The 21846-nt window shown below is 37.6% G+C and overlaps 1 protein-coding gene across 2 annotated transcripts in view; it reads left to right on the forward strand.

Annotated features, from left to right (window-relative positions):
• Positions 1-21846, forward strand: part of FGD6 (FYVE, RhoGEF and PH domain containing 6) — a 140603-nt gene that overhangs the window by 104232 nt on the left and 14525 nt on the right. For both annotated transcript variants that reach the window (XM_037846275.1, XM_037846276.1), the window contains exons 9-18: positions 4170-4220; positions 6825-6883; positions 6967-7038; positions 7752-7820; positions 8338-8421; positions 9195-9274; positions 16867-16969; positions 17480-17626; positions 18455-18557; positions 21637-21764. In XM_037846275.1, coding sequence (XP_037702203.1) covers positions 4170-4220; positions 6825-6883; positions 6967-7038; positions 7752-7820; positions 8338-8421; positions 9195-9274; positions 16867-16969; positions 17480-17626; positions 18455-18557; positions 21637-21764 — 896 coding nt within the window. The remainder of the gene's footprint in view (positions 1-4169; positions 4221-6824; positions 6884-6966; positions 7039-7751; positions 7821-8337; positions 8422-9194; positions 9275-16866; positions 16970-17479; positions 17627-18454; positions 18558-21636; positions 21765-21846) is intronic.

A 21846-nucleotide genomic window follows, 5' to 3' on the forward strand; every position in this document is an offset into this window, starting at 1 on the left:
TCAACAATAGCATCACTTGATTTCAAGAATTTTGGGCCGTCTTCCAGTTTTTTACCAGAATGGTGATCAGTGTTCTCCTTCAGCTCAGCAAATTTGCAAGCACTGTGAACCCTGTCACAGTCCAGCACAGGTACCTGGACAGCACTGATTTGACCTGGATGGTTCAGGATAATCACCTGAGCAGTGAAGCCAGCTTCTTCTTTTGGTGGGTCATTTTTGTTGTCACCAGCCATGTTGCCATGATGAACATCTTTTACAGATGTGTTCTTGGCATTGAAGTCCACATTGTCTCCAGGAAGAGCTTCACTCAAAGCTTCATTGTGTGTTTCAACAGTAACATTGACTGAAGCAAAGGTGACCACCATGCCTGGTTTGAGGACACTGGTTTCCACTCGGCCTATAGGGGCAGTACCGATACCACAAATTCTGTAGACATCTTGGAGGGGCACATACAGGGGCTTGTTAGCTGGAGAAGTAGATGGCAGGGTACAATCCAGGGCTTCAAGTGGTGTGGCAGTCAGTGACATTGCCATCCCTGTAGGTGACTTTCCATCCCCAAACCAAGGTATGTTAATACTTTGTAGGTCCTGACTTCCTTAACAGTTGACTCATATCTCTTCTGGCTGTAAGGTGGCTCAATGGAATCAATTTTGTTATCACCAGCAATTAGTTGTTTCACACACAGCTTGTAATCCAGAAGGGTGTGCTCATACATCTGCCCATTCTTGAAGATACCAGCTTCAGACTGACCAACGCTAGCAGCAAGAATCAGGACAGCATGGACAGCCTGAGATGTGCCTGTAACCATGTTTCTGATAAAGTTTCTGTATCCTGGGGCATCCATGATGGTCACATAGTAACCTGCTGGCCTCATGTTTCCACAAGGAGATTCAATGATGATACCATGCTCATGTTCAGCTTTCAGTTTATTCAAGACCCAGGCATACTTGAAGAGCCCCTTTCCCATCTCAGCAGCCCCCTTAAGTTTTTTCATGGTTCTTTTGTTGATTCGACCACATTTGTAGATCAGGTAGGCAGTAGCAGTAGACTTGCCCAAATCTACGTGTCCATGATAGTAATGTTGATACAAGTCTTTTCCTTTCACATTTTGGTTTAAGATTTAGTGATGGTTTTAACCACACCTGTGTTCTGTCAGCAAACCCATTGCAAAAAGCTTCTTTGTTTAATATAAATAACATTGGTAGCAATTGAGGCATTTTTATTAGTAAAGTTTTGAAAAATGCTTAATCTGGTTTGATACGAGCAGAAAAGCCATAGAATACTAAATCTAACACAGCAAGTGAAATGACTGGTCTCCTCCTCATAGTTATTACAAAAGCTCCTGCAGAATACTTTGTATTGGTACAAAGTAAGCAATGCCCTATGACCAATACAGGTGTGTCTGTCTGGTCTCCTTTCCTGGGTGTTCCTCCTGTAACAGTAATTGGGCCAGCTAATGGTTTCAGTGCTCCTGCTGTCTGACTCAGTGGGTGATTAGTCACTGTTCTTCACATGCTGCAGTTACTGGGTAATTCTTAATTCCTTGAGGAGATCATGAACCTCTCTTTTTTTTGAAAAGGTAAAAGTTCTCAAAAGGATGTATTGCAACAAAATGCTTTAGAAACATGGATGGATGGATAGATGGATGAATGGATGGATGGATGGATGGGTAGGTGGGTGGGTGGTCTGGAAAATTTAATTTTGGAGATCAGTAAGATGTTTTCAAATATTGGCAAGAAAGGTAAACCTAACTTCTTTACTTCTATGATTACTAGCATGAGTTTGCAACATGTTAATGGTGGGTTTTCTGCTTAGCCAATTTATTTTCAGTTTGTTCTTGAATGTTCAGGTTGACATGTTTGTAGCTGAGTTTGAGTCCAGCAAAGAAAATGCAACTCAGAAGCTTATCATGCCCAGCACAGTGTTGCTGAGGTCAGGATTTCCTAATACAGACATCTTACAATGATCTCTTGGTTTAGAGAAATGCCTCAATCTGCATGGATTTACTTCTGTATTAAAGATCAAGGATTGAAGACAAAATATGAACTCCCCATAAATCTGCTATTTCCTTTTCATACTCTTGAGCTGACAAAAGGCATGAGGAAAATTTACTTTTGATTAATGAGGTTGCTTAGGCACTGAGAACTTCTAATAAGAAGAGAATGTTTTTTTTCTCAACTCTTTCACTCCCAGCCATAGAAAGGTTAAATGATTAGACTCACCAAACATGGCTTATATATGGAATCCATTCTGAGTGGGGTCACAGTGAGTTTAAGAAAATTCTTCATCTCCAGGTGAGGGTAATATAATGTATAATCAATGTATTTTCTTAATTTTTGTGATTTTCTTATCTATTTGGTTAGAACTTATGAATTCAGATAACTTTAAGATCTAAATTGCTGGTATCTGTTTCTGGCAAGATGGAACTGTGCTGTGCTGTGCTGCAGGGAAGCTTAATGTGGTCCTAGATGATATCTCACCATGGCTTATTGCCAGTGCCTGATATTTACATTGTGCGTGCCTGGACTCACACAGGCTCTTGGATATCTGTCTCAAAAATGTAAGAAATTTCAGCAATTGGGTGACTGTGTGTTCATGTCATCTATTAAGATTGAAAACCTGACATGAACAACTAAATTTCCCTTTGTACCTTTGAGCAGGACTTGATAAATTCATGGAATGAAATTATATCATTTCCATAATATTGCTAAATGGAGATTGGGTCTGATAAATACGCATTCAGTCTCTTAGCATGCCTCTCATTCTCCCATTTTCTCTACTCCCATTGGCATTAGTTTGTTTTAAGGTTTTGTTGCCTTTTACCTAAACTAAGACACAAACCTGTCCAAAAATAATTTAATTCTTATTTATTAGGCATTTATTATCCTTACACACAAAGCCCCTTACTAAGTACTGTGAACGAAAGGTGAACGAGATATAGGACCTATCCACAAGGAGCTTTGAGTCTAAAGAACAAGAAAATGATTGAAGGCATAAAGTGAGTAACTGCCAGCAACATTATTCCAAGGGAGAAAATACTCCCTTCAAATGGAAAATTTTGTGGAGAAAAGGAATTTGAGATGAGATTCAGAGACAGAAAATGGTATTTCATAAGAAGGGAACACTAGGGATAAATGGTGGGGAGCCAGGGAACGCATGGAAAGTGTTTCAGGAATCACGCAGAATCAAGATTGGTAAGAGCAAAGGGGCTGTGTTAGGCAGTAGTAAGAGACAGAGTCAGAAAAGTTGATGAGGCCTGGCAGTGGGTGATTTTAAAAGCCAGAGTAAGGGAATGCCAGGGAATTTGTAGTAATTTGGTAGGTAATAGGAAGCTAATAGATTTGTAAACAGAGAAGGAAGTGTTTCCTTGAAATTGTATATGAGGTTTTTTTCCCATGCAACATGAACCATTATACACCATATTGCTTATTTACAGACTATCTTCTTCTAGATCAAGATTTCTCAACTTTGGCCCTTTTGGCATTTTGGGTTAGATAATATTTTGTTGTGAAGCTGTCGTGTGCTTTGTAGGATGTTTAGTAGGGTACCTGGTCTGTAACCAGTAGATGCTAGTAGTACTCCTTCCCCCCAGTTGTGACAACCAACAATGTCTCTAAACATTGTCAAATGCCCTGTGGGGGACAAATTCATTCCCTTTTGAGAACCATTGGTCTAGACACATGTATTAAGTTCCTGTGGTATTCTGGGCATTGTTAGCTGTTGAAAATCTAAGCAGTATCGTAGGCTTTCAATCTATTATCTAGTTTAGAATTTTGCACCAGGTATATGTCTGATCTCAAAATTAATTATTTTATGTGTGTTGTTCATGTGTGCTGGGGTAAAAGAGCTGGACTGGGCATCAGGTGACCTGGATTCAATTCTGGCTCTATCACAAAGACCTTGTGCCACTTAGGTGAGACACTATACTGTAATCTGACGCCTTATCTCTAAAATGGCTGCCATGATCTCTAAGACTCCTTCCAGCTCCAATATTATGTCTTTATTCAAATTGATCTCAAGGCTTTATTCATTTACGTTTTTAGAAAGTTGTCACAAGTTGGAGTAGCATGTGTGTTAATAAACAAGACTGAAGCCTCACATAAGAAAGATAAGTGTTTTAGGCTCAATGATTTATTGTATCAAACACTATAAAATTTTTTCTTTTCTAGATTATTTGAAGAATCTCTTAGAAGACTCTGGAGATTATAGAGACACTCAAGGTAAATAATTTTTGGGGTAACAAAAATAAATTTTGTGGTAATAAAGCTCATATACAAAACTATTCTATTCATAAGAATAAACTCCCTTTTTCAACATGATTTGGGGCATATTAAAATGGAAATAAAGTGGCAGAGTGGTGCTGGAGGAAGGTGAGGTCATAGCCCCTCAGCCTGCCTGCCATGAGAGTCAGCCCCTAAGAGAATGGACCCTGCATGGCCGAGGGTCAAGAAACGTCACCTGCCTGCCCACATTCCATCACTCTGTGTCCGTGGTAAATTTATCTTCCCTAGATGTTCATTTCTTCATCTTTAAAAAGCAGGGATTAAAACAGATGTTCTCCAAGTTCCTTTTAAGCTTTAAAGTCATGAGTCCATGAAGTGACCAAAGTATATAAATCAGAGATAAGATCTAAAATAGCATATTATTCCGGCACTGTTATTGACTGGGCATTAGCCTTACCACTCTCCCACACCTCATCATCCAGTATTACTTTAAAGAAATAGTCCATTACAATGCAAGGGAGTCATAGACATTCATGGGAATAATCCACTGTGTGTGTATGTGTGTATTATACACACACACAAAGATGCAAGGTGTAATTATGTACAAGATAGTGGTGCTTCTTTTTATTTATCCCCATACCACCTCTTTCAAATGTCATAGGTGTACTGTTGGTCTTATCTACAGAAACAGGTTAAACAAGTCCATGTCCACTCCATTAATTTTATGAATTTTAATCACATTCTTATGCATAATAAATCTTTTCAGATTAAAGTTACACAAGTTTTTAACTCATTTTGTAGAGATTATTATTCATTCTTCTAATCATTTTAGTTTCCTTTCTCTAACACTTTCTATTTTCAAGTGTCATGCTTTTGAAGAGGCTTTTTAAAGCAAGTCGTTTGGGTGGGAGGAAAGGTATGACCAGTTTCTGTCTTTGGTGAACATGTAATCTAATTGATAAGAAAAGGCTATATTACCCATTAAGTAGAGAAAAAAGCAGATAATCTGCCTTAAATTAAGGATGTGCTGGGCAGAACAGAGTCTAAGCAGAACATTTGGAAGAGGGAGAAAAATTCGAAGGTTGTAGAAGAGAAATTTGAGATGACTTGTAGGATGAGTGAGAAGAAAATGAGAGTAAATATGTAGACAGATCTTAGGGTCTAGGGCATCAAGAAACATCTGTCCCAAGTCTCTATGCTTCAGTGTAAAGGAGGTGAGTCACCAGGGCCTCTTAATGGCGTGACTTGAGGGAAAGAGAATTGCAGAATGGATTGGAGAATGCAGAACTGGGAGGCCTGGTGACCCAATAACAGCTTCTTTATTGTTCATCTGTTTATTAAATCCTAAAGCTTCTCTATCCTGCCCACTGGAGATTCCAACCAAGCCAGCAAGCAGGGAATGTGTCCAGGGTAACCTCTTGCATATCTGCCTTGATGAGAGTGCCAAGTACAGTAAATTCTGATATATGGATCTCTATACAGAAACACTGCTTTTCTTCAATAATGGTGACAATACCTGTTGAAAGAATCCAGAAACCTCCAAGCTTAGTGCTAGAAACAGAATCTCTTGGTAGGATACAGTATTTGGACCAAACAATCCTCAGCCTTTTTCAGAAATGGACCTTTTTTATATATATAGTTCCTTTATTGGTGACTATCATAGCCACACTAGCTTCAGGAGAGCAGTCTTCCCTCTAACACTACCAGTTTTTCTCAATAAAAGTGCTATTGTCATACCGTACAGGATAATCCTTTGCACGGGATGGTAGCAAGTACTGCAGTGTTTAGCATACCTGATTCATACCCACTAAAGGCCAGCAGACCTTCCCAGTCATTTGACAACCAAACCTTGTCTTTACCAGTGTCCAGATGTCCCATAGGGGAGTGTTACTGCCTTGGGTCAAGAAAAACTGTAGCCCAAAAGCAGACAGAAGACCATATTTTTTGTGAATATCTAGTAACAAAGATGACAAGGTTGAAACATTCAAAAACACTTTGCTAAAGGCAAGGATTAATAAAAAGCATAAAACACAAGTCCCCATGAAGGTAAATATCCTGGCTTACAATACAACGCTTGTAATTTCCCAAGGTCTAGTCTTCGTCCATGTGGCAGAGGCCATTTCTGACTCACACCTTTTGGTGACAGAAGGAGGCTGAGCTCTGATCACTTTAAATAGATGACTTCTCACAGTCTGACTCCCTCTCAGGATCCTTTTCCTTCAAGATCTTTCTCTCTCAAGGCAGTTTATACTGGGATGGTCCTTAGCCTCCACATGATATCCTATCCTAATCCTTGTAAACTTCAGCAGGATAATCATATCTCAGCACAAAATAGCCTATTGATACCATTGATACATGTCATCTATAATGTCTCTTTAGAGTCTCTTTTTTCATTGTTGTTATAAATATTGTTTTTGCCTGAGTTTCCTTGGTTTTGCCCTCACTGAACCTCATCATCTATATCTGTGCCTATGCACAGCCAATTGAGCTCCATCAGAGATTGATTGCTATTACCTAACTTGCTGTCACAATTGTTTAATGTTGCAAAGTGTTCGTTTCAGTGGTAATGACCAAATGACCTTCTGTTCCAACCTATTTTAGATGCCCTTGCTGTTGTTATAGAGGTAGCCAACCATGCCAATGACACCATGAAACAAGGAGTAAGTATCTTGATTTCAGCAGCTGGTGTACTGCTGAACCTAAAAGCCTGGGCCTTCATACACTCTGCATTCTCTTTCTGTAGGACAACTTCCAGAAACTTATGCAAATTCAGTACAGCTTAAATGGACACCATGAAATAGTGCAGCCTGGACGGGTAAATATTTTTGACTGCTTTTTGTAAATTTAATATCATGTCTTTGGTACCATTTATATCTGTTTTTCATTTCAGTTGTGAAAATAGGGATTTTTATTGTTATTCTTCATTGACCCATTCTGAATCCTCTAGCCATTCAAAACCATGCATGATTTAAGTCAGTGTGACAAGAAGTCCAACTCAATTAAGAGAATGGCAAGGGACCCCACAGAGTCTTTGATTAAATGGGATCATTTTACTGTGCAATACCAGCTGATCTCACACAGCTTTAAAGACATTTTCATTTAAAATTTTAAATTTCCAAATAACGAAATATTTAAAAAGAAAGGATTATGAGAGAAGGGAGAAAATTGGTATTTTGATGCTCTTCAGAGCACAAAATGATCTGGGGAATGAATTCAGGCACATTACAAAATGTACTTGTTAGGATGTTGGATTTGCCTTAGGATCAAGTGCATGCTTGGTCAATTACTGGATTTATTATTTATTGTTTTGTCCAATTCATAAATGACTTTAATGATTTAAAAAGAAACCATAACTCTAAAAAATCACAAGGAAACTATGCCTCCTTTCTCTCTCAAAAAGAAAAAAAAAAAAGAATGTTGAAAAGAAAAATATATATATATATAGTGCAGCAAAATATATGTATATTATGTATATTATAGTTGTGTTATAATGGTAGTATTAAATGGGTATTTCTTTGGATGGATCAGGTCTTTCTGAAAGAAGGAACTCTGATGAAGCTTTCCCGGAAAGTCATGCAGCCCCGAATGTTTTTCTTGGTAAGAAGCCGTGTGTGGTTCTGATGTGTCCAAGGCAGGGATAATTACTTAATGAAAGGAGATAATTATATATGACAGATAAGCATAGTACATTGAAATATATGTTTTAGTGGGATCTTTGGCTGTATTGCTTATTTGCTTTTTAAATATAGAGAAATGAAGTCTGTTTTGATGTGTAAGTGGAAAATTATTTCTTTTTGAATTTAGTTCATTTCTAATTTGGAACAATTGTTTTAATAAGTTATTTATGGAGACAGATTATAACACTGCAGTGGGATTTAGGATTCAGAAACCATTAAATCTGTTACAGAATTTGGAAAGGAAGCACAGTTTCTAGAAATGATCTTTTAAATAATATACTAATAAAACATTCTAGGTGGTGCTAGTTTACATCAGCAGAGCATAAGTATTTTATGTTAGTAATAAAAAGTCTTTCTTCCATTTCTGTCTCTTATCCATATCTTTATAATTGAAAATTGTTTCCATACTTTTTCCTGTAAAATGTTTCTACTTTCAGTTTAATGATGCCCTGTTGTATACAACACCAGTGCAGTCTGGGATGTATAAACTAAACAACATGCTCTCATTGGCTGGAATGAAGGTGGGTCTGTGCATCTGTTAGAAATTATTTTTTACCCAAATATATTTAGAGAAAAAGCGATAAAATAATCATCTTTCTCACATCCTTAACTTTTCTGTTTCCACATGTTACTATTTATGCATTCATTTGTTCATTCATGCATTTATTTTCCCCATGCATTAATTCATTCATCAGGGTATATTTAGGATATTTACTGAGAACTACTATGAACAAAACATGGTATAGGTTTGGTGGAAAGTACCAAGATAGGTTCGAGCATGGTTTTCTTGCCATCACACAATGCTCAAGAGCTTAGCAACTAGTTGAGAAGATAATACACTACACATAAATACCTATAGAGTAGACAGTAATAAATATCACTATAATGGCACTTTTAAAGTTTGGGGGAGTTCAGAAAAAGAGGAATGTGCAGCTTTTGCTGGGGCATGGCAGAGGGATTGTTAAGAGGGAGAATCAGGGAAGTCTTTTTGGGGGAAGAGGCAATGAGCCTCAAAAGATGGGTCACATTTGCCATGCTGAGGTGGGGAAAGGCATTCCAGGTGGAGGGAGTAGTGTGAAAAAAGGCCTGGAGGTGGGAAAGTTGGGCCTGTACATGGATATTTAAATTCATCTGGAGCATAGAGTAAATGACAGAATAGTGGTGCAGAGAAAAGTGGATAGGAAGGTTGATTGTAGAGGTCAGCAGCTAGGTGCATTAGACAATTTCACTACTCTTTAGAGATGGGATTTTCAGGAGGGGATAGGTTTGCTTAAATTGTTGTACTTTCTTCCAGGTCAGAAAACCCACCCAAGAAGCATATCAGAATGAAATAAAGATTGAAAGTGTAGAACGTTCCTTCATCCTCTCAGCCAGGTAAATTATAAATGTATAATATATAATATATATTTAGATATATAGATAGAGATGGGATTTTGTTCATATTATGGGGTCAGATATCTAGCATTTTTTATAATAGGTTCACACTAGACTTACTTGTTTTCTGCTCTTCTCTTTTGTCTTTCCCACCGTCCCCTCCCCTCCCCTTCCCCTTCCTCTCCCTTTTCCCCTCTCCCCTTCCCCCTCCCCCTCCCCCTTTCCCCTTTTCCTCCCCAATACCCTGCAATTTGCTCTGGATTTACCAGGCAGATAAATGACTAAAAATTGATGCAATATAGTGCTAGAAGCATGAAAATAAAGATGTTCCTCTAAATAAGAATAATAATGCTGAAATGTGATTTGCTGATCATACTTTTTAGTTGAATATTTCAAATCTTCTTACAGTGTGACATAATGCTTTTTAAAAACATCTGGTCCTTTATAGTTTACTAGGAAGTTTTCACATATCGTGTAAAGGTCATGACGAACCTGGGAGGTAGGTGTCATCTCATATTAAAAGCAAGGAAACTAAGTTATAGAAAATGTGAGTTGTTGTCTTAAAGGTCTATAGCTGGCAAAGCCAGGATACAAACTGAGGTATTTTGCTTTTACATCCGTTATTTTTATGATACCACTTTGTCTCCAAATGGAACCTGAAGTGACTTATCTGCAAATTAGAATATATTACCATAAAGTGAAATGAAGCCGTAAGGAAATCTGAAGCCTCATGACTCATTCAGTGGGACACACATGCATTATTGAGTTATTGGCAAAGAAGCGTTAAGTGGATGTTTGGCAAGATTTAACTGGTGAGAGGAGAGGGAGCAGCAGCCACTTGCTCCATTGTAAGATCTGCACAGCAATCTTGTGTGGCTTTCTTTGCAGACCCAACCTTTGATGTAATAAAAGTAATAGCAAACACTTTATGTAGCACTGACTTGAAAGGACTATCCAAAGCACTTCACAGGTATTAATTCATTAAGTGTTCACAACAACCCTTTGAGATAAGTTACTCCTCTTATACCCATTTTATGGTGAGGCCATCCAGTTAGAAAGGAGCAGCACCAGTAGTAGTTGAACCCAGGCAGTTTGCCTCCAGCTGTGTTCATACACTAGAAGCAGCTAGGATGTTAGTAGTAGCTGGATTTATTTATTACTCTGCATCAGACACAATGCTAAACATTTTATATTTCTTTTCTCTTTTAATTTCCCATCCACTAACCCAAGCAAAATTCTTGGGGTTAGGGTTCCTAAAGCATCTCCAGATCAATTATTTGTAGAATGAAAGTAAATTCTTGATCACCTGGGAAGTGCAAAGAATATGAAATCCCTATACATTAGCCCCCTGGCAGGTTCTTGAGCTTGAGCTTGGTTCTTAAAATTGAAAGTTATTTTCAAAGATCCAGAGAGGGAGTGCCTACAGAAAAGTCAAGTGTTCAATTGCATTTAAGTTCCCTAATGAAATTTTATTAGAAATTAATTAAAAGTAAACAATTCATGAAATTATGGTAAATCTTTCTTTCTTTGATTGCCTATCAGGTAAATATCTGGATATCCATGTTTTTTCCAGATTAGTACCAGACAGGTGTAATAAACTCTCACAGGTTTATGTTATATTTGTGTAACTTTGAAAGAATAATCCTAATTGCTTATGACTTAGTCTATTTTTCTCATTCATTTATCCTTAAATGCAGTTTTGTACCTCTGGATTTATTATTCCCCCTTATGGTCAATGTTTTAGTTCCCTGGCTGCGAAAGCAAATACCATGCTATGGGTTGGCTTAAACAATGGGAATTTATTGACTCACAGTTTTGAGACTAGGAGAAGTACAAAATCAAGGTATCATAAAAGCAATCATTTCTTCCAGAAGACTGTGGCATTCTGGGGATTGTTGCTGGCAGCCCTTGGTCCTTGGCTTTTCTGTCACATGGCAGTGCACATGGTGGCCTCTCCTGGGTTCCCTGGGTTCTGTTGACTTCTAGCATCTGGTTGCTCCCTTTGGCTTTCTGTGTGTCTGAATTTCGTTCTGCTTATAAAAGACTCTAGTAATAGGATTAAGACCCACTCTGAGTCAATTGGACCACACCTTAACTGAAGTAACCTCATAAAAAGATCCTATTTACAATGGGTTCATACCCATGGGAATGGATTAAGTTTAAGAATATCTTTTTCTGGAGTACATAGCTCCAAGCCACCACTGTTGAGATTCTATACATTCCCTTGTATCATGCATTCAGAGAGGGAAAGTAGACAGCCTTATTTGAAGTTTTATGCTGGCCCTCTACCTCTACAATTCCTTCTTGAGGAAGTACTTTTCATAAGGCTTCCAAGACACTTTGGAACAGGATGAAAAATCATTCTTCCCAAGAAGACACAAGAAAAGCAGAAAGTAAGCCTTTCTGCTGGTGCAGTAACAGAGATGCAGGATTGGCTTTCACAAAACACTGGTTTTCACTAAAAATACTTTTGTGGGCAATAGTTGTGGATCAATGTTGTTTTCATTTCAGAAGTGGGAGAGAAGATCATGTATGAAATATTTTATATATTGTTCTTTGAATATAGACCCCTTCTTCAGTTTACCTTTTTATTAGTAGTTTCTGGTCCTCAATAATGAGTACTACTTACTGCAGTAGGAATAACTTTAGTGAGAGAGAGTCACTGTTTGGAGATTGGCATATAGGGGAGTTGTCAGGGATGAGGAGTGTCTAATGTAATCATTCATTCAACAAATATTTATTGAGCATCTGCCCTGTGCCAGATACTTTTCCGGGATCTGAAGGTACAAAGTCCCTACCCTTACATTCTAGAGGAGAAGCTACACAATAATCAGGTTAAATATGTATAATTTGAAGTATTAAGTGTTATGTATGAATACTTGACAAATAATATGGGAGGAGCAGATAAGGACTGATGGGGTAGAGCTATTTCAACAAGAGGATCAGAAAAATTCTTAGAAGAAGCAGAGACCTGGAGGAGGCAGCAAAGAGTTTAGTATGTGAAAGGAACAGCAAGAAGTCCATTTAAATGAAGCCTAGTGTGTCAGGGAGTGTTGAATGTGAGACAAGGTGGGTGAGGTGGGTGGGCAGTACAGGCCAGATCATGGGAGCACCTTGTAGATCTTAGTAAGGTCATTGGACTTTTTAAGTGTGATGTGAAATTGATCATCAGAGGGTTATGGTCTAATATATATTTTTAAAAGATCACTATGGCTTCTTTGTGAAAGGTAGACCATTCGGGTACTAGAGTAGGAATTGGGAGACCACATAGGAGGCAATAGATGATGGTGTCTTAGATTGGAGTGGTAAGAAGTAGACAGAATCAAGTAAAGCTGATAAGATTACTGATGGATTGAATCTGGGGTACAGGAGAAATCATAAAATGGGAAAGTTTTCTATAATGGAAAACTAAATTTGCAAGGGAAGATTAAACTAGCGTGAGAGAAAGGGAGCTAACAAATTGAATGCCACCAGTGTACCATGCTGTCTTTCTTCTGAGTTCCCACAACCATGGTGAGGTAGATACCGTATAACATGTAAAGAGGATAAGGCCTCTTGTGATCTGGCTCCTGTCTGCCTTACCAATCTGATCTCCCTTCACTCTCCCCATCGCATACCACCAAGCATTGTGTGTCCCATCAGCATGGTTCTGCTTGCGATTCCCCATGCATGCCAGCCCACATCCTATTCTTCTGTCTTGCGCAGGCTAGTCCCCTTGCTTGGAATTCATCCCTTAGTTCAGTAAGTAATATGGATCCTCTACTCTAGGCCGGGCATTGTATGAGGTACTGGGATATAATGAGAATTAAAAGGACCCTTCCTTCACTTCAATTAGAGAAGACATATATTTAGCAAATATTAATACAGTTAATTATTATTTTGATTAAGGAGTACACAGGAAAAGTACCAAGGCTATGAGGCTATAAAACAAGGGACCTTGAGCTAGATTTGGTGGAGAAGGGGCAGTGAGGGATAATTTCCCTAAATGCCTGCTATGTATGTTGACATCTAAAGGATAAGTGGTAGTTGGGTGGTTTAGTTTTCTAGCTGCTTCTAAAACAAATACCATACAGTGGGTTTGCTTAAACAGTGGGAATTTATTGACTCACGGTTTTCAGGCTGGAAGTCCAAAATTGACGTGTCAGTAGGGCAGTGCTTTTTTCCCATAGATCGTGGCACTTTGAGGCTGGCTCCCTGAAATCCTTGGTCCTTGGCTTTTCTGTCACATGGCAATGCATGTGGTGACCTCTCCTGGCTTCTCTCCTTTTGACTTTCACTCTGCCTGTAAGAATTCCAGTCATCCAGATTGAAGCCCAACTTGATTCATGAGGCCACACATTAACTGAAGTAACATCTTGAAGAGGTTTTATTTACAGTGGGTCCACACTCAGCAGAATGAGTATGAAAACCAAGAACATGTCTAAACTGGGTCACACAATTCAGTCCACCACAGATGGCTGAGCAAAGAGGAAAGACAGTGGCCCCTGGTCATTAGGAACAATGTATACAAAGGTCCAGAGGTGAAGAGGAGCATGGAATAGTCAAGGAACTGAAAAGCATGGAATAGTCAAGGAACATGAAAAGCAGCATGAACATAGTGAACAAGAGGGAGCGTGGCCCTAAAATAAGGCAGGAGGAGTGGGACAGATCAGGTAGAACTAGCTTACAGATTTTGGATTTTAGCCAAACAGCTATGGAAAGCCACCAAAGTGTTTATACAAGGGAATGATGTGATCAGATTGGCATTTTAAAGTTTATCTGGCTGTTATGTGCAGAGTGGGTTGGTAGGGGGACTAAGGAGGTGATTAGTTGGGCATGGGTGTGAGAGAAAGAGAGATGTATTAAGGGAGCCTCCTCCAAATTGTATAGTGTATTGGGTGGTGGTGCAGTTCACTGTGATGGGGTTCACTGACTGAACTTCTGAGGGAGAAATCATGACTTTAGTTTCAGACATGAGTGTTGAATTTGAGATACCTATGAAACATAAAAATGGAGCCATCAAGGAAGCAGTTTGTAGTGCTGCAAATCCTAACTTAGTCATCACTCTGTAAAGCCTTCCCTGCTACCCTGATCCTCTGCCCTCAATAAGATAATTTATAACTTCTGTGTTATTTATGTACCTTACATTTATTATATTGTATGTTATTTGTTTCTACATCTCACATCAATTAGAGGTGAGAACTTATAAGTGAGGTATATTTTTAGTTCCTGGCCCTTAACAGGCACCCAATAAATGTTACTGAAATGAGTTTAATTGGCCTTTCAACCTCAGAGTAACTTTCCACAGTTAGTACAAGTGGTAAATGGTGTGGCAAGGTCTAACACACCAGACATTTCTTCTCTTGGTAGGTTTTCTGAGGCAAATGGGACTTATTTGATACAGTGTTACTTCCTGGTATTGTACCTGTTCTGTAAAGAAAATAATATTTAGTTTAACTGTTTTTGATCCGGAAGACTGATTCTTCTTCCATGTTATAAAGGGAGACCTAGAATGTATCCAGTTGATGCAGTGGGCAAATGTGACTCGATGCTGTGCTGTGGCCAAATGTGTGTGGTCTGTGAGAAATGTGTTATCAAAAGCTGGTAAACATTGTTTTGGCAGAACCCCATACAGGAGCGGGCCAGGAATGATTAAATGAAAGAAGAGCGTATGTGACATGATTTGCACAGTTGATTCACATACCACATGCTTTCAGGGCTCCAGAAAAATCAGACGGCAATTCTCAAATTAGCCATCTGCCTTTCTGCTTTCTGTTACCTCTTCCAGTAAAAAATGGGGGAGGGAGGGGGCATAATATTTTATGAATGTTTTCTTAGAAGCCTGAGTATTTATTTTCATGGCATCGGTCTTCAGAGAACATGGACAGAGGCCAGAGGTGACCTGGTGGGTCAGTCCTGAACCACACCAGGTAACTACTGATGCTGGCTCATCACTTAGTAGTCTGCTGTCTAAAGCAGATTATCTAACACTGCTTCTACAGTTTCTTCATCTGTAATGGTGATGGTGAGCAGTGATGTTCTGGGGAAGAGGAGGGATGGTAAGATCCCATAGATAGTCTATGGGGTACCTTTGAGGAAGAGAGGTGATGTTAAATGCATTTGCAAAGCATTTAGCAGTTTGCTGACATGTACTTAGTGTTCAGTGGTAGCTGGTTGTGGCAGTAATGGTAGAATTTAGGATAGGTGATGCTGGTTTTATTTGGTTTAGAGAAGGGGGAATGGTTATTTCTGTTTTTTTCTTTGCCTATAATGAAAATCTGAGAAATACACTCATTTTTAAATTTTATTTGTAAACTGGATTTCTTCTTTTTTTCTATATCCACATGAGTGTATTCTAAATGGCACTTAAGCCATTTAGTAGTTGAGTACATTTCTGAGAATGATTATTGGGGGGCGGGGGGAGTGGATGGAGTGTCTCTGACCTATTCTGGGTTCTTCAAGATGCAGCAAAATATGACTATACTTATCAGTAATTATGATGGATTTTTTAATTTTAAAAATATTATGAAAAAGCCCAAATATACTTAAAATTAGTCATACAATTAAACCACATATTCAAACTGTCAGACTCAAAAATTATCAAGATTTTGCCACAGATTTTCCTATTTTCTTTTTAAGTATTTTAAAACAAATTGCAGATATCAGGTCATTCTAAGATGTCTAAGAAATATAGACATTGTCTTACACAATCACAGGACCATTATTATGATGGATTGTATTTTACTATAATAGAACTTTAAATTATTAATCTCTCTTTCTCTCCACATACACATATACTTTTATATATTTATTTATATTTATATATATAACACCTAAAATATGTCTCCTAGTTTTGAATATGCAAAACAAAATTGAAACAATGGTATTATAAATGTGTTGTGCAGTGTTGACTCAGAGTTATCTCAGATTTTTCTGGGTGGGGAGGGCATGATTGCAGAAAAAGACAGAACAGGAATGCCCTGCTGTAAACAGGCTTTCCTCTATTTGGCTCATTCCCATCTAGATTTCAGTCTAAGACGACTCCTGATGAATTGGGTGTAGGGCAAGAAAACTTGGTCGGCTGAATAGGTAAAGGAGTTCTGACAACTACTGCAGGCTCTTTCCCTTATTATTAACCGCTCTTTCAACATCTTGTTTTGTGATACCGATGTCCCTCTTTACCCCACTGTTGTTTCCCAAAATTTTTAGTAATATTTAATAATCTAAAAATATTTTGTATTCCATGCTGTAAATTGGGATATGAAACTTGATTCTTTGGAATATTTTTAAATTCTATGATTATGTCTAGGAAACTCCTTGGCTTATAATAATCAAGATTATTAATTGTATGATATCTCTTAAACTAAAATACTTACAAATTTAGTAGAGACTTGAAAAGCCATTTGCTGTAGAACAGTACTTTTTGAAAGAAAAAAAGCATTGTATTTGCTAAAATGCCATGGTTTATTTAATACCAACTCTGATTATTGGTGCCTTTAGCTGGTATTGTGGGAGGGTGGTGGAATCTGTTGCCATGGGAGAAGGAAAAGAAGTAAGAGGCAAAACATGAAAGCTGACATCTGATTGATGGAATCTTCTTTTGCCCCCAACAGTTCTGCCACAGAAAGGGATGAATGGCTAGAAGCAATTTCCAGGTCAATAGAGGAATATGCAAAGAAAAGAATCACATTCTGTCCTAGTAGGAGTCTTGATGAGGTATTGTCTTTTCTTCCTTTTTTTCTTTTTTTCATCCTGTGCATTTCAAACAGTTTTTACTTTAAAGAAACTTTTCACAGGGATTTAGAAAAACATGTGTTTCAAAGAAGGGTTAGAAATGTGTGTATAATTTCAGTTAATTATCCTTTTATTAATGTCTAACTATAAGTCTGTGATAGCATATAACATATACATATTTTTTCCTAGTTATAAATCCTAATTATAGAAAATTGAAAATTTAGAAAATAAAAAAATACTTTAAGGAAGAAAATAATCACCTGTCATCCCATTACCATAGGCATCTTTTTAAGTTAATTTTGCATTAGCGGATTTTTAGAATGTAGCTTATCTTTGTGTCCTGGGAACATGAAAAAAATAATAGCCTATATGTCATCCCACATCCTTTATGATACCATCAGCACTGTGAGACACCAAGGCCAAATGAAAACATCTTGACTCTGCAGCTGACAGTGTGCATGGAGATAATCAGAAGTCATTTTCCTTCCCCAGGCAGACTCAGAAAAAAAAGAGGAAGTCAGTCCCCTTGGATCAAAGGCACCCATCTGGATTCCTGACACCAGAGCCACAATGTGCATGATCTGCACAAGTGAATTTACGCTGACCTGGAGACGACACCATTGCCGGGCCTGTGGAAAGGTTGGAGAGGACAACGCTCATCTCCCTTGTGATTTTTGATATCTCCAGTGAGCTAGCGGATTCCTCTCAAAAACCAATGTAGTATTAGAAAAGAAGAAGAAATTGAATCATGGATAATGTTTTCTTTAATTATATTTAGGGGAGAAATCTTGTTAAGGAACTTCCTCCCTTCCACCCCAAGAATACTTTAAAATGTCAGTAATAGATAATGTTCATTAAAAACACACACACACACACACACAAATTCATAATTAAATATACCCTTGCATTTCTGCATAGTTAATTAAACTGCATTTAACCAGATGACCTACTATTTAGTAGGGGGAACTTTCATTGTTGAAGTTATCACTTCTAAGCTTTCATGACTTCATGAGTAAAATAAGCATAATGACAACTACGTCAGAGTTACTTTAAAGATTAAACAAGGTCTTATATGGAGAGCATTTGTACAGAGCCCTATACTTGCTAGAAGAGCAGCAGAGACAGTCATTACAGCTGCGATGATGACGATATGACAACAAGGATAAGTGCAGTTAACCTAGGACTTGCATGCCAGTTACTGTTAGAAATATTTTGCATACATTAACTCACTTAGTATTTTATTATATTTAGTAAACACTGCAGTAATCTGTGGTCTCCTCATCTTTCAAGTGTGCTACTATGTATTAGTTCACTGCATGTCTGAACTCCATAGAGTTGGTATGGAGATTAAGTGGATTCAGTGACTGTGAAAGGTTTTGAAAAGCAGGCAGTGCTATAAATTGCAACATAGTTTATGGTTTGGAAACAAAGGTTATTTTTATTGAAATAATTCCAGTTTGTTTTCAGATTGTATGTCAAGCTTGTTCATCAAATAAGTATGGCTTAGATTATCTGAAAAATCAACCAGCAAGAGTATGTGAACATTGCTTCCAAGAACTTCAAAAATTAGGTAATATATAATTAATAGTTTAAACAAAAATTCCTTTATTTCCTAGATGTTTTCAAACAGCCTTCTAATTAAATTATTTTAGGCATTTTAGCAATATGATTGCTGTGATACTGGTCTGAAATTTAGTATTAAGCTTTCTTAACCCATATTTTGTTGTAATTCCAAGAGAGGTCAGACTGCAGTTTATTTCTACTCTTTGAAAAAGGTTTTGTTAAGAAAATAAATTGTAGAAACGTGACTACAGGATGTTAACACAGTTGAAAGGGAATTTTAACTTCCAAGTAATTTCAAGTTTCTGGTTCCACTAACAGTGTGCTGATTATACATCATTCTTATATATCTGTAAATCAATTCTCTGTGGAAATATAGTAGGTGGGATTTTGTTTGCCTAATTCTAGACACTTGGACTGGTTTAGTGAGGTTTTATTGTACATCTGAATACACAGCTCTTTGACTAAATACAAAATGACACATCATATCCACCCACTCGTTATTTGCATGACCCCAGTTCATCTCTACAATTAAGGTGTATGTAGCTAGCAGGACTGTTCGGGTCTGTACTTTGGGAAGTAATCTTTAGTTAAATTTGTGAAACCAACAGGATCTAAATGTTACAAAGATTACCTTCCATTTCCATGGAGTAACTTTTCAATAGCAAATGGGAATATCTGAGTGAATAAAACTAGGCAACATGTCATTTCAGACTCCAGGTACTTAGAGATGAATTTGTTTGTTACTGTCTGGATACATTTTCCTAGAAGTCACATCCATTATTATCTTTGCTCTCTGGGTGTACAGTATAAGCTTCAAACACCCAAAATTCATCATTGAATCATTCTCCCTCATTGCTCACACCATTTTGGTCATTAAATCTTGTCAGATTTGTCCCTGAAAACATCTTTGTCTTGATTTCTCTATCTCAGCACTAATGAAGATCTTCATTATCTCTGGTCTGGACTATTATAATAATTTCTTAACTGGCTTTCCTGCTGAAAATCCCTCCACGTTGCTGCCACTAGATTTATTTTTCTAAATCTTCAATCTGTTCATGTCACTGCCCTGCATAAAGAGCCTTTGATTTTCCACTGCCTAAACAACAGTTAAAGTTTCTTACATCCAGCCTTTTTTGAGCCTCATTATTCTGCAAATAGATGATTAATTTCACACTTCTCTTCCTACAGTGTTCTTCCTCCTCTTATGCTCTAATGGCTAACTTAAATATCAGATTCTCTTCCTAGCTTTCCCTGAACCTTCGGTCAGGATTCATTGTTTCCTCATGTGTCCCTGTAGCCACTTGTCTAGCACGTTGTTTATTATAATGTTACTATTTGGTCTACTATCTAGATACTAAACAATTTTGTTAGGACTTTTTTTTAAAAAATCAGTAGGGGTGGGTTTTGTTTTTGTTTTTGTGTTTATCTTTTTGTGTTGGTTGTATATTCATATATATCAGAATTCTAAAGGCACAAAAGGGTAATCCTTTCACATGGTTTAACATTCAAAAAACATAAAAGCATAGGGGCAGGATTGTGAGAAGACGGCAGAGTAGGAAGTTCCAGGAATCAGTCCTTCTACCAGAACAACTATTGAACTGGCAGGAACTGTCTGAATCAACTATTTTGAAACTCTGGAGTCTATTGGAACACTGTGTACATCCAGGAAGAGGTGGTAAATTACAGTAAATATCAATGAGTTTCATCATCTCTGCAACAGCTACCATCTGCCACCCCGCAAGAGCGTGGCATGGAGCAGAGGGGACTGCAGCCTGGGCTCCTGGTGCAGCTTGCTGGTGCCTGGATGGGATAATAAGGACTTAGTCCTCCAAAATCCAGGTGTATGTGGTTTAATCATTGATCACTGCTTTGAATTAGCTACTTCTTATCGCTAGAGGACTGGCTAGACTAGAAAGACGACCAACAGAATATCTGGAAACCATATATCTGATAAGGGCTTAATATCCAGAATATACAGAGAAATCCTATAATTCAACAACAAAAAGACAAACAAGCCAATTAAAAAATGGGCCAATGATTTGAATAGATATTTCTCTAAAGATGATACTCAGATGGCTGGTAAGTGTAAGAAAAGATGCTTAATATTAGCCATTAAAGAAATGCAAATTTAAACTACAATGAGACACTATTTCATACCCACTAGGGTACCTATTATGAAAAAAAAAAAAAAAACTAAAAGTAACAAGCATTAATGAGGATGTGGAGAAGTTGGAACCCTCCTACATTGTTGGTGGGAATATAAAATTGTGTAGCCACTGTGGAAAACAGTTTGGCGGTTCCTCAGAAAGTTAAACAGAATTACCATATGACCTAGCAATTCTACTCCTAGCTATATATACCCAAAAGAATTGAAAGCAGGGACTTGGACAGATATTTGTATACCAGGGTTCATCACAGCATTATTCACAATAGTCAAAAAGTAGAGGTAATCCAAGTGTCCATCAATAGATGAATGGTTAAATAAATATGGTATATCCATACAACAGAATATTATTCAGCCATAAAAAGAAGTGAAGTGCTAGGATATGCTACAACTTGGATGAACTTTGAAGGCCATCAGGTTGAGTGAAATAAGGCAGAAACAAAAGGTCAAATATTGTATGATTTCTCTTGTATGAAATACTTAGAATAAGTAAATTCATAGAGACAGAAAGCAGAGTAGTGGTTACCAAAGGTGATGAGACGGGGAAAATGGGGAATTATTTCTAAAGGAGTATGAGTTTGGTTTGAGATGATGAAAATAATATGAATAGATAGTGGTGAAAGTTACACAGAATTGACAATATACTTAATGTCAAAGAATTGTCCACTTAAGATGGTTAAAATGATTTTTATTACATATATTTTACCATAGTTAATTTTTAAAATACATGAAAGCATAGACAGTGAGAAGTCTTCCCCTCAACTCCCAGCCATCCATTTTCCTTTCCTGGAGGTCATCAGTATTATCAGTTTCTTGAATATCATTGTAGGGATATTTTATACAACAGTGTTTATTGATTTGAATTAAATTGAATTGCCGAATGCTTATCATTGGCTACATAAGTATACCTGATTTGTTTTAGATCACCAGTACTCCCCTAAGATTGGCTCTCCCGGAAATCATAAATCTCCTTCAAGTGCCTTATCATCAGTCTTACATAGTATTCCATCAGGGAGGAAACAGAAGAAAATCCCAGCTGCTCTCAAAGAGGTAAGTGTGTCCATTAAACTTGCAAGCTGATAGAGACTGAATTATTTATACTAATATAATGTACTGTTTTTCTTTTATAAAG

This window comes from Choloepus didactylus, chromosome 8 (genome assembly GCF_015220235.1).
Source record: "Choloepus didactylus isolate mChoDid1 chromosome 8, mChoDid1.pri, whole genome shotgun sequence".
Classification (NCBI taxonomy): domain Eukaryota; kingdom Metazoa; phylum Chordata; class Mammalia; order Pilosa; family Megalonychidae; genus Choloepus; species Choloepus didactylus.